This window comes from Amphiura filiformis, chromosome 15 (assembly GCF_039555335.1).
Source record: "Amphiura filiformis chromosome 15, Afil_fr2py, whole genome shotgun sequence".
Taxonomy (NCBI): domain Eukaryota; kingdom Metazoa; phylum Echinodermata; class Ophiuroidea; order Amphilepidida; family Amphiuridae; genus Amphiura; species Amphiura filiformis.
In genome coordinates, this window is record NC_092642.1 from 7,549,140 (window position 1) to 7,567,483 (window position 18,344).

Sequence of the window (18,344 nt, forward strand, 5' to 3'; positions counted from 1 at the left end):
AAGAACCTTAATTCAACAACTCTTCCTATACCTTTGTACAGGAGCCAACCGTTGTTAATCCGTGATGAATCCACAAGCGTATACGAGAACGCAAGGTAACGCGTACGCGTTACGCGCGAGCGCGTAAAATTCGTCATGCCCGCCATGACCTATGCGTAAACACTTTCTTAATATGTTATTAAAGTAAAAGCTAGATATTACCTCTTTATTCTTTAATTTTATTGCTGATATCAACAGAGAAATCATCGATCTTCTTGTAAGGTTGAGTGGCATGACAAACGGATATTCCGAATGAAAGAATCATGTGAATTAGATCATTTTTAGCTTTTTTTCGTTGTTGAAAGGGATTCAGTCATGTTTCACCGTTGTTCATCACCGATTAACAACTCGCGTCCGGCGCGTCTGCGTGGTTTACTGCTAAAGCTGCCCTCGCGAAGTAAACCACGCAGACGACGGTGAAACATGATTAAATCCCTAATTAATACCCAGCGGTAGGGTAAAATGGCACTTTTGTTGGGTAAAAGTGCCATTTGGGTAAAATTTTACCCAACTTTGGATAAATTACTAAAAAATAGCCCAATGTTTGTCCAACCGTTTTTTACCCAATGTTCTAACAGTGTAAAGAGCTGTATCGTGAACAAGGTTTGAAATAGACGAAACGACTTGAAACTCATTATGATTTCCAAATTTCAAAAGGTTCATCAATCAATATTCCCACACAATATAAAGAAACGTGAAATTAACATTATCAACATATATATATATCATTATATGTATGACCTCATCTTTGTGACATTGAACTCATTCAAGGGCTGTCATCCGGGAAGCTCCTGGGCAAAACCAGAGGAGGAAACGATAGAGGACACATCTGGTAGGCAAGAAACATTCGCTACTTAATGTGATGGAAAATCAATTTGACATTGAATGTTATTTATATCGAATTGCTTTACATTTATTTATTGCCAAAGCAGGTGCATCATGTTGCAATGATTTGAAGTATGACTACTGCTAGCGAACTCAAAATGTATTTCAAACTTTTCAAGAAAATTCTATTTCCTGAACAAATTCCAGGTTTGTACCGGTCTATGTTTGTACTCACGGAAAGCATTGCCCCATGTGAATTTAAAGATTGTTATAAAATTCTGGAATACGGATTGATTCCTATGACACTTGACTGTCTATCGCGCGCGTGTATCCTAGTGCAAATCGGGATAAGAAAGCACACATATTTTATATGGAACGACGGATTCTCCTTGATCATGACACTGCTGTATTCTATCATGCGAAACATTGCAAATAGCTCAGGGGATTTCTTTTCATATTTACCGCAATGGGCTATTCCATTTGAAATTTATACACCCCCTATGGAAGACAAGACCTTAATCTCCCACACAGGGGGTGTAGATTTCATATGAGGGCACCCATTCAGCTAACCCGTTTGAAATCACACTCCTTATGATTAAGGTAATGTCTTTCAAAGAGGGTATATGGATTTTAACTGGAATTGCTCAGTGTCCTTGACATGAAACATGAAAACGGGTTCACATACAGACGACTGGATGGATTGTAGATACATTTGATATGATGTCTTTTTGTAAGAACATGTGAAAATTGAATAATTATATCAAAATATGAATCCATTTTAGATGGTTTTGATTTCTCAAAGTAAATAAGTCTCTGTTTGCCTCCCTTACAGCTCATCCATTGTGTTAGAAACGATGTTTTCCGAACTGATCCTACCGAGGTTCAATTGTAATATACTTCGTTCTCTAGATTGGTTCATTTTGTAGTTATTTTTATAGCACAAATATTCATATATATAAATCATACATTTTTTTATTTTGCTAGATCGGTATTATTTCAATCTCCAAAATATCTCATAGGGACGGCTCAAAAATCCAACCGCCTTTCGCACGCCATCATCCTGGAAGAACCGGGGGTTCGGCCTGATTTCCATTGTTCAAAACAATAGACCACGGTTGGGTTTTGAATCCATCCCTTACTTAAAACCATACAGTAGTCAAGTTCACATGCTTACTAGAATATTAACAATGTATGCCCAATACCCTCGTGTCTTCTATTATCTGTCACGCGAGACTCTGGGGGATGTGAATCCGCTATCTCGTAGACATTATAGATAAAATTATGTCATGGTGGTCCATGTGTAATCTGATCAAGACTAAGATGTGTTAATACACCTTGTACGAGTATTTTATGTATTGAAGTGCCTGTTAAGTGTTATGTTACTTTATAATGAAGTTTCAGTAACACAGATCTGACCATGTGAAAGGGAATCAAAGAATTTCACATAATCACCACTACACATTGCATAGTTTAAATTTTCTTTTCTATATCAAATTATTCATTTTTTCCTGTTTTTTGTGGTAATTTTTATTCTATAGACTGTACATTTGTGTGCAAATTGAGGGCGCTATTTACATATATTTTTTAATTAAATTAGCCAAATAATATGACTTATTCCTTACATTTCATGATAAAAAGTTTTTTGAAAATATCCTTGCCATTTTCCTGATGTTCTAATACCGGTATACAAGTGTCTACCCCTTGTAAAGATGTAAACAAGATTTTAAGTTAAATAGCGCCATCATTGTTCAACTTCACTTTAAAATGACACAGTTTTACATGGCATCAAACAACCGTGATATAGCAATAATGCAACAATGTTGTTTTATCTTGTCCTTTGAATTAGATTTTCATGTAGCATCTATCCAGGCTGGCTAAGCAAGCGAACACAGACCCACATACCCCACTCCCCATCCACAAATACGCAAGCCACACCCCAGATTGTTTCACCAAGAATTCACATGGCATATTTAAAATAATAAAAGTCATGGAAGCTGTATTGTAGTCAAGGAAATGGTAAAGATGAATAAAAAGTCATAGAATTTGTAAATTATGAAAATTGTGCAAGTGAAAAGCGCCCTCTTTGGCAACTGGAAAATACCGCTGTGACATGTACAGCCCTCTTCCCTAGTAAAAGTGGCACAATTGTGATTTTACCCTTTCGTTGTTAACTAAACATATCTCGGGATTGAAACAAGCACATTGAACAGAACAAACGGCATTTGAGAGCTAAGACTGCGCCTTTGACGTTGATGTAAGCATCATGTCAAAACGGTATTCTGTAATTGCCAAAGAGGGCGCTTTTCACGTGCACATTTTTTTTTGAGACAGGCTGTAAGTAAATGGAAAGCAAGGCAAGGTTGGTTCGATTAAAAATCCCGGTTAAAAATCAAAGAGACATTCAAATTAGAACGGTATCACAGGTTAAAATTAGAACGGTATCACAGGTTGGAAATATGAAGGATCACAGGGTAATCTCTCTTTCCATAGGCAAATGTGCAATACATATATGTTGGCGTCTAGCCCATCAATCAACATTGTATCAGCCGGACCTGATACGAGACATTCACGATGCATCAACCTTCCGGTAGAATACATTATTAATGTAACTTTTCTTGTCTTGTGTGCTTTTCTTGTCTAAAAGAGTACGTTGACTTCAAAAAGAAAATGACAAATATTTCTGCAACGGCAGGGCATTTCCTACTTGTGATACCGCTTTAAAAAGATGGCTGAAATGGGTGTCGCAATCTTAAGGATACTTTCAGTTACGCCTTTTTTTTATACGGTTACATTGAACTCGAACCATTTGATGGTTATCAGGATGACATTACATGAGTGGGGCAAAGGCTAAAATAAATAATATATTTATTTTGGAAGCTATTCAATTAATTAATTTTTCAATAATTTTTTATAAACCTGATTTTTTGGCATATTAGTAATGTTTACAGGTGTCACAACTTGCACTTTTAAAATAGAATCAGCAATATTTGTTATGTTTGTCGGGCAACCAGAGCAATTTTGACATAATGTCATAATTTTCACGTCAGGTCTCCCAGAATTCCAGCTTAAACGGCTAAAATAAGGGTTGGATTTCTTTCACTTTTGGACAGAAACCTTTCCTGGCGGTTAAATGGAATCGTTCCGCACCAAACAACATACTTTTTATTTCTCAAAAATCGAATCACAACGAACAAATGTTGGATATAGGCTGTCTGGCTATCACAGTGTGCACACCGCAAAGGAAGAGACACAATTTAGTGTCTATAAAAAAACATGAAACACAAAATGGCCCACTCAGAAACTTGAGAGAGAAGGAAGCGATCATGACTTGTAAAGATTCACCAACAATCCGCTGAAAATCCGTTTGGCACATTTAGATGAGATCTTTTAATATCAAAAAGTGCAATCACGAGAAAGTGAATACATTCCATGTTGAACATAAGCTACTAGAAGCGGGTCGTAGGTTACTAAACGCACGTGACACAAGAACGAGCCAATATCGTTCACCGCGTTATACTCCAGAGATGTGCGACTAAAAGCACTCCAGGCGGCGTAGGAAGCACAACACGTGACGTACGAGGCTGGCGAAGATACAGGGCTGACAGCCCCATTCCAAATACACGGTTAGCAATTACAAATGGAAAATTAACATACTTGCAGTGTGGTACAATGTCGTACCCCAACGGTTTTAGAGGAAGATAATTTTGCTTTGACACCACATAATAAATTTAGAATTGTTTGTGACGATTTCATGATTATGTGTTAATCCAATGGCGACCTCAAAATTGGCGATATCGCTTCCTACGCCGCCTGAAGCACTCTGTATACTTGCAGTCATCTGGGATTAGTTCAAATTGTGATTAATTAAATCTTGTCAACCAGAAAAAACTCATTTTGGTTAGATGTTGTCACCGACTTTGCGGTCAAAACCTTTGGCCTTCAGCTGGGTGGGAACGGGAGTCAAAGAAACAGTGTGGGTACGAGCCGCATAACCGTACCTCAACAGGAGCGTGGGCGTTGGAGTTAATCTGTCACGTGGTTGGGATCGCGTCATCAAGCAACTTCCTCATCGATTGACCTCTGATGACCCCAAATCATCCACCCAGCTGAAGGCAAAATAGTTTGGCCGCAACGTCGGTGACAACATATAACCAAAATGAGTTTTTTTCTGGTTGACAAGATTTAATTAATCACACTTTGCGGCTAAAAGGACTTAGCATTAATAGTTTCGTGTTGGCGACAACTATTTGTTATCTCAACCATAAAATGTTAATTTTATAAATTTATTCTTGCATTCCTTGCGCTCCTTTTGGGTAATAAGCTAGGATGCTGCCGTCATTTGTGCAAAGACCAGACATTTCAATAAAGTTAAAAATCGCTTTCTATAAGCACAGTAGCAATGTTGTTTTTCTTCTTGTGGTTTTCCATTCATTGTAAATTTTTAATTCGTTTATAATATCCACGGTGTGTAATGTGAGTGTTTTGGGCTTCGATGGTGTGTTGGGGTGTTTATTAAGGGGTGTGTAGGGGTTTATATAAGGTTTGTAATACAGTGTAATGTTTCCTGTTCGTAGAAGCCATAACTATGTTTTAAATTCATAACACTATATTATTACCCCACAGATCATTTGTTTTATAATATTGTTCTGTTGGTTGCTTTAATAATTGTCATCACGTAATTATTAATCTCCTCCATCTTCTTCTGCTTGTTCTTGTTGTTGTTTTTGTTGAAGTTCTTGTTGTTGTTCTTTTCCTGCTTTTGCTGTCGTTGTTTTGTTGTGGTTGTGTTTTTTCTTCTTTTTCTTTTTTGTCTTCTTCTGTTTTTGTTCTTATTCTTGTTTTCTTCATTCACCCCTTCATCACAAGGAAACTAGAGGTTTCGTTGCATTTATAACATCTTCAAAAATATAGTCCCAATGTCAATTTTGGCCATACCAGCTTTCGCAATTATTGTAATTAAATGCACATTTGTGAAAGGCAGGAGACAACAAATGACGCAATTAAACAAGATTCTCCTTAGTGTAAATACAACGTGTGTTTGACATATACGTATATGAAGTCGAATCTATTTTAAGTCATCTCATGTCAGGTTTTATAATATGACGTAAATATAAAATGGTTTCTCTGAAATCGCCATCATGACGCTTTTAAAGTCGCAAGTTACTGTTTCATATTCCCTAATGACGATAAATAAACAACTTGAGAGAAATCTTGTGTAGAATTTTGATTTAATAATTCTAACTTATTATTCTGTATACCATGTATACGGTTTCATCCTGCAAGTGGACGAGTACATCAATACTGAACTAAATTGGATGTTGCTGTCCAGCTGTTTGTGCTGATTTACATGTAGAGAAGAAGACTATGCCATAGTAGAGTAGATGAGATATAAATCATGATGAACGCAATCAGTTGAACTAAACATTATACAGATATTTATCCCATGTCAAGTATTCAATAAAATAAATAGTCATAAAACGGTTAAAAATCCTATATCATGAGCTTGGGGAAGCTCCCTTATAATCATGCAATAGTTTGTTTATTGTGACTTTTCTAGGTAAACCCTATGATGGTAATAAGAAGATCATTCATCAAGACTATTTATGTCAAGGAGAAAATCCCTGAAAAGAGATTGTGACATCATGAGAAAAACCCACAGAAAGTGATGTAATATGAAAGGTTAATGTCTATTATTAGAACATTGGGGGAAAATCCCAGATGGTTTGCTATAAAACATCATGTTTGTAATGATTCTAGGCAGACCTGTATCAATATAATTGTAATGTGAACGGAAGTAGCTAGCTCTCAAAAAGAGAGCAATGTTAACCAGTTAAAATCAGGATACTCAAGGAGTTGTTTCTGAAGGAGTAGTACTGAATGTGGCCATGTATATCATGAATTTCCTACAGTGCCTTAAAACAGCCTCTGAGCGATGAAGATGGATGGATCTCGTCAGGCCAATTTCCTTTCTCACGAAGTAAGGGCTAAGAGTAAAATTGTGTTTGAGAGTGGTCTTCTCTCCTTTCTCCTTTTTTTTGCTATTTTCTTCCATTTCTTGCTTTCTGGGCCAGCATGCATCTGATTAGCCTACACTGCTATTAGAACATTGGGGGAAATCCCAGATGGTTTGACATAAAACATCATGTTTGTAATGATTCTAGGCAGACCTGTATCAATATGATTGTAATGTGAATGGAAGTCGCTAGCTCTCAAAAAGAGAGCAGTGTTAACCAGTTAAAATCAGGACACTCAAGGAGTGTGGTGAAGTAGTATTACTGAATGTGGCCATGAATATAGACATATGCTCTACTGCGGATTGTGTTGGACTTTATGGAAAAAATTACATTTATTATCATCTGGCAGGCTACAATAGCTTTATTATGGCAGAATATCATGAGATTAAGTGTTTGGAAAACTTCATAAGGAGATAAATGTTTGGAGAATGTAGCGCAAGGAGATAAGTGTTTGGAGAAAGCAGCACCATTTTTGTGTGAGAATTTTATACGCTAAGATAATATAATGCATGTGTACAATGGATTTCGCTGATTTTCACAGAACAAGTGAATAAGGATATATACATCAGCCGTCCAGAACATTGCAAGAACTTTATGATCACCAAGAAAAAGACTGCTGGTTTTAACCAGCAGTCTTAATTGTGATTGTGTTATTATTTTGTATGTGCATTTGTTGTAATATATTGTACTAATCATATTTTACTTTCAATTAAAGACTTAGATTTTGTTAGCTTAATCAAACAGTGTATTTGTGTTGTGCATTCGTGTGAATTATGGGTAAAATGTGATTTTGGCCTTGAGTCAGTACGACTGTTATCGTATGCAACATATCTCGGAATAATTGTAAGGCCATATGTCATAGGGGAAATTGCCCAAAGTTGGCGAAACTGTCAAACAAAAAAAAGACTGACAGCATTTTATAATATTACTTAAAATTACATAAGCTGTTTCAAATTACCTGTCGAGTTTGCTCAACATTTGGCAATATTGTGACCATGGTAACCAACTAAGGTGGCGCAATTTTTAGCGATCTTGCGAACGTTTTGAAATTTTCAGTAACTTTAGGTAATGCTGAGAAAGTTTTAAGCAACTTTGTGAAACTTTGAATAACCTTATAATATTTTGACAATTTGTCATCAAAATGCGATCAAAATTATTTTAGCAAATGTTTTCATTTGTTTATACCCAATGACCCCTATTTAAAAACAACTTTACCTTTAGGCTCCTACTTTCCGATGCCGATATAAAGGCATATACCCGTCACTTCTGAAGTTGAGTTCTTCCCATTCAAATACATTGGAAGACCACCCGCGGTGCTCGGGGTCACATTCCATAATGTCTGCGCCCATGGGTGTCACGTGTCCAGAAAATTTTCCCGTGAAAACTTACCTATTAATTCTGACTGATAAGCTGTTAAGTACACTGTTAATGTAGTTTAATTAGGACTTCATTAAATCTTAGCTGCATTGGTTTTAGATTTAATTGCTTCATTACGTTGCACTTATATCCTCTACCAGAGAATGGAATCTGTTCAGAGTGACGTCATAGGTGGCAGCCTGGCTTATTAAAATCTATATTATTCATTTTAAAGGCATTTTGAGGTATATGCGATAAGAACGTCACCCCCATGAGTGTTTTGTAGCAATGAAGAAGAGATGAAAACGAGAATCGGAAATAATTTATTATGCTCCTACCAGTTGCAGCATTTATCTCCATGTTTCTCTATTACTGTACAATGGGATGTTAGGCACCAAGCAGAAGTGTTAAATAATTAATTGCATCCAATGTGCTGGTAGGATACGGTGTACTGTACAAGAAACTTTGCAATGTATTAAATGGGCTGGCGTCTTGATTTATTAAAGCGATATGATACTTTAATTGTGCAATAAAAAGTTATTGTGTGAAATATGATTGTAGCATATGTGTAATTTAAGGAAATTCTGGTAATTTTGTTATCATCGATTTTTCCACAATTAAATTTTCAATAAAATAAACATATGTCAAGCAAGCAATAACAGGTTGAAAATGGCATTGATTAGATATTGCTAATAGTGTAAATTTTAAAATATTTTTTCAGATACAAAAACTGAAATCACTGTACAATTTAAGCAAGCAATATATTGAATTAAAATGAATTTATGAAGGGAAAATGACTTGATGCTGATTGAAATACCATGAAACAAAGCATCCTTTGATTCTGCTATCTTCAGTAGATAGCTTACATAAAGCTAAAGAGGAGTACTCCGATATTTATCCATCCCAAACCAATATATCCTAGTCCATAACTTGGACCTCTTGCTGTGTTCCATCTACTGTAGATAACAAACAAAGATAGTTCAATCCAAATCAGTTTCAAGTGCATGCTTTTAATTGCTTTCAAATGCTTTTAGGTTAGAAATACACATGTAAATTTACATAGATCAACCTGGTGGTAGAATGGTGAAACTGAGGTTCATGTGACTAACCGCTTGGAAGAAGTACCCTTTAGTTACTCTCTGGTAACTTTATGTCGTATATGATCTGCAGCCAATATTAGTGCACCTGCTGCTTGCATATACCCTCCCTCGGGTCCGTGGAGAACGACTGGTAATGTAGATTACATAGCATTAAAAATCAACCCAATACACGGACCCTCCCAGTCTGTAGGCAATTTGACTTCCAGCTCCCACAAACTGCTGGAAGTTCACTTTTACGGATTTGGAGTCACGCAATCTTTCTATATACCACGTCCATGTTTTCACTACATTAACGTTTGTGTAAGCGACTAAACAACGATATTGTATCCGACCAATCAACGCAGCTTGGCAGCGCGGGGATATTTGAAAAGGCTTCCCTAGCTAAATAATGTGCAAACATTTGCAAACCGCACGCGATAATGTACGCAATATGGACAATAGGCCTAAGTCCGAGTCGAGTGGTTGCCTTTTATTATTGCGCGTACCATGGGTCTATCAGACGCGTGCCACTTGAGCTCAATACCTCTCAGTTGTTGACAAGTGTCCCATCCGATCTTGCGTCACATCCCGCGGCATAGCTTTGTGCTACCATATTTGAATTGAAACTGGGGCGGGGCTTTCGTAATTGACATCGGAATCACCGTGCTTCGTTGAACGAATATTTGGAAGTGAGATCTCTAACAGATTGGACCAGTCTCGGAATCAGCGCTCAATGGACTTTCGCGTTCACTTATAATACGAGTATATTTCTATATTGCTGCATGGTTGACTGTGGTGGGTGTAATTAGTGGCGTCGATTTGTGGATGAAGAGGAATGGGTTTTGGCATTGAAGAAAATAAGGGGGGAGTTGGCATTTTTTTTCATAGGGCATTACGTAATTATTTATTGTTACATTATCCAGAGATGGAACCGAACCGAGACTGGGGCCAGTCTACTGCTTGCATAGCACCAAGGTAGTAAAAGCCGACGTCGTAAGTACCGGTTTGGTCGTAGATCCAACCTTTGTGTGAAAAAATGAAAATATAATAATAATAATATGAAATATAGGCAGACATTCATAAATAAGTCAATTGACATTGCAGAAGCACCTAAGTCCTATTAAGTATTTAATTTCAATATTAAGTATCAAGACTTTGGGCGAAATCAGACGGAAAATTAAAATAATAAATGTGTTGAATCTGCCCTTTTGGATCGCCTTTCCCCTGCAATTAAACCGAAATGGCTACTCAATGACCGCGCTGTTGTCCCCCGGTGATGTCCCTTTTTAGGAGGGTTACGCTACTGCACTTGCGCCAGTAATGATTCTTTCAATTTAGGTAATATTTAAATTTTCGGAAAACCTACATAATTATATATGAATGGTAGTAAAAATTGTAAACAAGTTTACGAACATGTCTTGTCGCTTCCCGGGGTCGCTTCTGAACTGTTTGAGCCCAGAAACCCAGATATTTGTTAAATTGTCTTGAAACGCAACACTCGACATCAATTCACTAAAACTTACCAACAATAAATCCAGATAAAATTTTGAAGGTACCTGTCATTGCCGTACGCCACCCGAAAGCTTTGGACAATGACTCTAGCTCAACCACTGACTTCAAACAGACATCAAGCAGCGGATACATAACACCAATTCCACATGTAAAACACATACTTGATATTGATAGCGTCACGAAGGTCGAACAAAATTTATCTACAATGAGAGCGATTACTGCAACAGTACTTGCAATATATATAGCTCCTCGAACGCTTACGATGTTTTTTGATACAAAAGGTATAAAGATGAAATTTCCAACCAGATATGCAAATCCTGCCAAAGTTGATAAAAAAGACGCCTCGTAGGGCGACATTCCTTTAACTAAACAATGAGGAATAAAATATACTATCCAACCAACAAAGGTACTGGTCATGCACCCAGACATTAGACAAACAGCTACAAATGATAAGTTGCTAAATAAATTGAGACCAAATAGTTCCAAGACGTTGGTGTTTTTCTTTTTATCCACGGTGCCAAGTTTGTTACCTCGAAGAGCGGAGTCATCATATTCCCGATCTGCGACGGCGTTATCATCTACATCTCTAGTTTTTAATGCAATGTAAGTTTGTTCATCAGTGTCTGGTTCAATATTGGGTTTTCGAAGTAAGGCCCCACCAACAAAAACATGGAAATACATTGCACCTAACAGAAGTAATGTATTTCGCCATCCGTATGTATCAAGAAGAAGTTGCGTTAATGGGGCGAAGATCATCATTCCCAAAGATCCACAGCCTTGGAAGAGGCTACAAGCTAACAGATAGTGTCTGTCAAAATATTGCCCTAGAAGACTGTAACACGGTACCGTCACTAATGCCATGGCAATTCCTGTAAGAAAATCAAAATCGTTGTCATGGTTATGATTTGGAGCAATCATGTAAGAGGTGTTTTATCCGCCAAGAGAAAAGTCAAATATTCTAAACATTTGCCAACAGATTTCTAAATAAGAGAGATAAATAATGAAAATAACAATTACCATAAATGATTGATCCTAGAATGACTAGAGTTGGTACATTGGGTGCGAATGAAGCAGTTGTGACGGACAATGCAGCTATGAGTCCACCAATGATTCCAAGGAGACGATTGTCAACCGTGTTTGCCAAATAACCAGCAATAGGTGCTGAGAAATAGTAACAAAAATAAATTGCTTCATCTTCTATTATGAAGATCGCGACCCTACTTGTGTGTTACATTCTATATAGATAGAGGTTGAGTATTTATTGTTAAATATTTGTGCAAAAACAACCAAATTAGTCCGAACAATTCAGTCGATTCATATTACGATGCCCTCCAACGTTTGCTGGCGGAGAGGTCATAATAATGGGAAAATGTCGACGTCCAAAGCCCGCGTAATACGAATACAATACATGAACATAATGTCATTGTGTGTTTAAATGTCAATATAACAACTACTGCTCACTCGGAATCCTTCGTGGAGCTGTGTTCAACATTATTATTATCATAATCGCCTGAAAATTCAATGGTGGCTAAAACGGCGATGTCGACCCTGAAGGTCAAAAATTGGACTAGCAAGAGCAACCGCTGGCGACGTATTGTGAATCACCAGAATACCATGCACGACACCGTGATCAAAACAGTGTGACGTAAGACTCAAGCTGAATGGTATGATCGAAATTTAATACGTTCTTCGTGAAGCATGGCTCACCTAGGTTTTTTATTTTTTCAGAGAAGAGTAGGTAGGGCAACTACTTAATTATATTTCTACATGTTCATACTTCATACTCCGAAAATTTCAGAAAAATAACTTCGCTAATTTTTTCAAATTGCATTTTGGTTACTAAAATGTAGAGTCCTATTATGGATTCGGCTAAAATGGAGGTTATATCGCCCTCAACGGGCACTCACTCCATTGGACTACATGTAAAGACCAGTTATAGAAACAAGGCCGTAAAATAAAATCGCCGATTCATTTTCCCTCATTTTGCATATTATGATGTAGATTTAACATTTGGAATGCAATGCAAGTGTTGCCGCACACCGACATCGCCCGGTTAATAATTACATTATACAGCAGAGACACTGAAATGAATACCCGGGATCGATACACGTGAATGTGCTATGCACGATTTGATATTCAGACGATAAATCTTTGGATACCGGGGTAGAAAATGATGAATATCTCCTGTAATTAATTTAGGCTAAAGAAGCCAGATTTTGTTCCTTGCACTTGAATATACGTGTTCAACGGATATGATAGTCGTTAGCTTGCGTCTTGAGAAAGAACCATTGCGTCTTGAACTCAAAATCTGACGTAGATAAGAGGATTAACTGCCCAGTGCCGAAGCCTTCAGCCGATGAACATTTTGCTGTAAATAAATGATTTTGAGCTCTCCTTTGGTAATAAAATTGCCAAACTGATGTGAGGAAAAGTACCTCAAATAATTATGTACACGTCCTTGCAGCTGTCCATAACAGTGAATTAGAAGGTAATTTACGATCTACTGGTCTAGTGGAATGGCTGTCAAATTCTGCATACTTCACTCAATATCTCATTGTATGCATGGCAGTTCAATGTAGCCTAAATGTTTTTCTTTACAGCACTGAAAAAATAATTAGTTGGTTTATTTTTATGGTTGCCTTTTATGTAATGCTGCTGGCTGCTGCCATAATTATCAGTAGGTTGTAGGTAGGTCTACAGGGTCTAGTAATTTTGATCCGAATGCTGTTTTGCTTTGCTGAGATTTCCATCGTAATAGGCCACCCAGAACTATTTTGCATTAATGGTTTTCCTGATTTAATAATTTAATGCACAATTCAAAGTGAAATCGATTCCTTCACATTTCTGTGGTAAAAATGCAACGAAATTGAACCCTGGTTTGGCCTGCATGGTTTAGTTCCTGAGACCCCATTTTCAGATTTTGTCGGCTAATCAGTTCCCAAGACCCCTCCTCCTTTTTGACCCGTCAATCAGTTCCCAAACCCTTTTTGGCCGGTCAATCAGTTCCCATGACCCCTTTCTGTCCGGCCGATCAGTTCCCTAGACTCCAAGTTTGAAACTGGCGGTGGCACACTCCTACCAAAAAAAAGGTGAGTACCCCCCCCCCCCCCCCGGCTCTTGACTAACATTCATAACACTTGTAGTGTATGTAGGCCCCAGGATGTAGGCTTACCTGTAAAATCTCGCACAGCCTGACTTAGAGCTATCATAAGACCAATCATCCATGTATGGGTTTCAAACTGTTCTTTAAGAGTCGGCAGTAGAACTGATAAACCTTTCCGAAGACCATCCCACATGAATAATACCATGCAGGAAGCCAGCAGAATCATCCATGCCCATCCTGTATCTGTACTGTGTGTCTGTCTGGCCATTGCCTGTGCAAATTAACAGAAATGATAATAAAATTTTGTTCGAAGCAGGTGCTATTTTAACGTATCTCCTGGCACGTTCGTGCAGTGCGATTTAAATTCTGTGCGGTGAGAATTAAAATTCCGTGCTTACAATATGTGAGTGGACACTACGAATGAGCCGTAAACTTGGCAAATCTTATTCTGTGATACAGTGCAAAATATGCGTGCAGGTCGTATTCATAGGTGTCTCAATTAGGCGCGACATGTTTCTCATTTGATAGCGTTTAAACCAATCAATAATCCTATTGCTGAAGAGGATAATAATCTAATCATTAAATAGCTCTAGTCTTTGTTTGCATTGGCTAAATCCTGTTCAAGTGGTGGGTTACAATTGCATTGTATTTTGTCTAGGTATGTATAACCAACAATAACAATGAGAGGACATTCCTGAACCTCGTTGACTTGGGGATGATTTGAGATGACCGCCAATTATGACTTTAATACCAGCAATGTGGAAAAAGAGACACACGTAGAACCGAAAAAAGTTACCATTTTGTTGAAGGAGCAGAGTTCAACAAACCATAACCCTGCTTCTGGATATCGTTTGAAGTCAAATGATATACTATTTTAAAGCTTATGATTTTGCTAAACATGAAATAAAACAAAATTGACCGGGGCCGACTTTACGGCTGATTCGTAGTGTCCAGTCACATATTTATATGTCATTCAACAAATTCAATAGGGACGGCTTAATAGCGCATTATGTGTGGTCCCTTTTAGGTAAAAATGTAAACACTTTGCCCCTTTTCTTGAAAACGTTTTATTTTCCTAGGGTCTGGTGCATTTAGAAAGTAGATCGTCAGCCTTTGCTCCTTAAAGTGTTTACAACCAATACAATTTGTGAGTAATTTCTATTATTTTGCCAACGTGCGTGCTATACGGAGGTGATTACGACACCGCCTGGCTATTGCAAAATGGGAGAGAGAGAGATAGGGTAAAAACTGTACAATTTAACCCTATTAGTTATTGATATAAATTGGGCCTGTTGGAGTACATCTTTGGGCCCAGTATAGTAGTGTCCAATTGTTGGATACATTGGGCCAAAAGATGTTATGGATGGCATGCAAGATTGGCAATAATTATATGTGAGCTGTGCCTCCACCCCCTCCCACCACACAATTCATCAGCACCATTGGCATAGGTCTAATTGTACATACATACTGGGGGCAGGGAGAAGTTGATTCCCTGTCTCGAATGCAGAGATAAACTTTACAAACATTTGCGATTTAGCGTCTGGTCTGTTTTTGACCTGAATTAATCCTATTTTGGGCCAAATTCAGCATTAAAATTGTAAATTTTTTCTCGCCTCTGGCGCGTCAGAAAATAACTATGTAAAGGTGTATCGATACCGATACGTCTGACTGCCATGATGTATTAGGTGCAGTGTACTAATGAATCACTGTTATAAACGATTCAATCATTCATATTGGCCTCATATAATGGCTAAAATGTCACTCATTTTGGAGATCAGTGATAAATTAATGAAAATCAAACCTGCTTTACGACACACAGTGACTTGTCGCAACTTATGTTCCTTTTTCCTTGTATGACTGCCAATGTCATACATGTAAGTTACGAAATATATAGCAACATGTCATTGATTTGATTTTCCGCTCCAAAGAATACACACATGAACACAGTACAAAAGATTGATGTTATGTTTCATGGTCCAAGGTCAAAGTGAAACTGGTGATCTGTACCATTTCCCAAATAGACACTACACCTTCTACGACAAGTAAAAACCTCGTATGACGCAAAAGACAACATGTTTAAATCATTCTATTGTATTTACTTTGAACCGATTTAGTCACATATTGATATGTTGTAATGTAGTAGGGAATCGCGCAATATCTGATACTATAATTAGTAATTGAACAAGAAGTAATAATTTCAGTGATTTACGCGGTTCATACGATTTGTTCTGTTTTATTGTAAAAAGGATTTGTATTTTTAACTTGCCTCAGTATTTTTGAAGAACATACACTCTCACGAAGTAGAAAGACCAAGGCCAAAAACACATTTTACCCAAATTTATGGGCTCAGATAGAGGCGTTTGCACAATATTTTTTGTGGGACCTGAGAGTACGTCAGAGTCACACCAAATTGCATTCTGGATACGAGGAACAACTCCTGATTTAGATCTTTTTTGGGAAAAATGTGTACCTTCAATACAAAAGGTCAACATTTTCAGATGATGATCGGCTTTTCCTCCCAGCTACATACACTTTAAGTATTAAGTTTACTTATATCGGGAATTAAAAAATTAAAATTACTGTGTGTATAATATGCCTACATGTAAGTCAACAGAAATGAAGTCGTTAATGAAAAGTACAGGATGATTGCACACATCAAGGCTCCATATGTCACAGGGGAAATTGCCTACGCACAGTGCGCTAGTGCGCTACGCACAGGCACAACGCCTAGACGTTGATCCACAAGCCTCAGCACACTTAACAGGTTGTCGCTGACCACTACGGCCCCACATCATTCCATAAACCATTAAACAACAAATCAGGGACTTTGCTGCTTCAAGAGCGCACACCCTATAATTTGGTTCACCTCAAGTTTGGTAGTGACGTCAATGCTCTTCGCGGTTGCGCCGCAAGCGTGCCGACAAACCGCCCCTGTACGCGTGCGTGTACACTCAGGGCGTTTAACTTTACGCGCGCGAATCGATACTGCGGCGAGCGAAATACGCACGAACGTCGCTACCGAACTTGAGATGAACCAAATTATAGACAATGCACAAATAACCTTCGCTACCAGGATCAGCTCCCCGAGTTTCTTACGGGTTACAACGAGACAAATTAGCAGTACGTTCCTTGTCCAGGGGAATTTCAAGCTAACTCAATTTTTCACGAGAGCGCACTAGGCACCGCCAGGGTTCGAACCCGCAACCTCTCGCACCATGGTCGAACGCCTTATCGATTGAGCTAACTTGACTAACAGTTGTACGCAGGGTGGCGCAATTTTGAGCGTGGTTTTAGCAACTTCAGGCAATTTTGTGAAACTTAATACTATTTTGACAATTTTTTTGACAACTTTAAGCGTGTTTACCAGTGTACTTCGATCATATCTATAAATGCCCTTTTATAAATTCGCACGTGACCCATGGGCACGACATACCAAGACAAGCAAGCGTGACCAAATCCTCATGCATTGACCACTATACAGAAAGGGATAGGAACTCTGTAGATAAATATCATCAGATTTAAGTATTAATTGAATTCAAAATTATTACACATTTGTAGTGTTATCAAAAACAACATTTTGAAAGTATTTGACGACGGAAAAAATATTCAACGACGGAAACGTTTACAATATAATCACAAAGTTGGACAAAATCGACAATTTTGCTGCATACCAGTCTCATGTTGTTCCGCCTTTGCATGCAAATATATAGAAAGACCACTCGCTATGTAGAAGGTCACTTCGAGACGTACTGTCTATAAGCTGTTATGGCAGCGCGGAGGTGGTCACGTGCGCATTTATAAAAGCGCATTTATATATATAACCGAAGTACACTGTTTACAGTGGGAGCATACGTCATCAAATACCACAAAGCACCTTCATTTGCTTCGCGCGCAATCAAATCGTCTATCTCGAACAGGCACAAAATGTGCTCGTCGTGACCCCTTAATTTTAAAGCTTTCGCCGCAGTTTAAAAAGTAACCAAATAAAAGTAAACAAAGATTTTGTCCGTTTATAGTGTCAAGTGTCCAATGACTAGCAGGTTTTTAGGTCAAAAATGAGTCACTAAAATGCGTGATTTTAGCGCGTGATATTTTAGAATCTCCCAAACTCCCGAGGACTTTACATTCGCCAACGTGTAGTGAACTTTTTCTTCTATAATATCCCCTGGTTCGAAGTTTCTACAAAGATAATCATAGATTGATGTTCGTACGAGATTATAATTTACTTTACTATTTCTTATTTTGCGTGACAAACCCAGAAATATTACTCACAGCTTGAGCTTTCGCCAGCTTGACTGATGGCTTGATCACAAGTGTTTGTTGTGATCTGATCCACTGCGTTTCCCGCGTAGGTTGGATGCACTCTCACTCCCAGGGTTGAAGGTTGGTTTTAGCAGTGGATCATATACGTGACTG

At 38.0% G+C, this 18,344-nt stretch overlaps 1 protein-coding gene across 3 annotated transcripts; it reads right to left on the bottom strand.

The window, feature by feature from the left end:
• Positions 1–10,180: 10,180 nt before the first annotated feature.
• On the bottom strand, positions 10,181–15,857 carry LOC140172114 (monocarboxylate transporter 11-like). 3 transcript variants are annotated; one of them, XM_072195458.1, is made up of 5 exons: positions 15,730–15,857; positions 13,998–14,199; positions 11,843–11,986; positions 11,356–11,694; positions 10,181–10,335 (listed from the first exon to the last, which is right to left on the bottom strand). In XM_072195458.1, exons 1-5 carry the CDS (start codon positions 15,796–15,798, stop codon positions 10,229–10,231), a joined length of 861 nt encoding a protein of 286 aa, XP_072051559.1. In that variant the 5' UTR covers positions 15,799–15,857; the 3' UTR covers positions 10,181–10,228. The 3 variants fall into 3 exon arrangements, with proteins under 3 accessions (XP_072051559.1, XP_072051557.1, XP_072051558.1); XM_072195456.1 differs by having other exon boundaries at positions 10,837–11,694; XM_072195457.1 differs by lacking the exon at positions 11,843–11,986 and having other exon boundaries at positions 10,837–11,694.
• Positions 15,858–18,344: the final 2,487 nt, after the last annotated feature.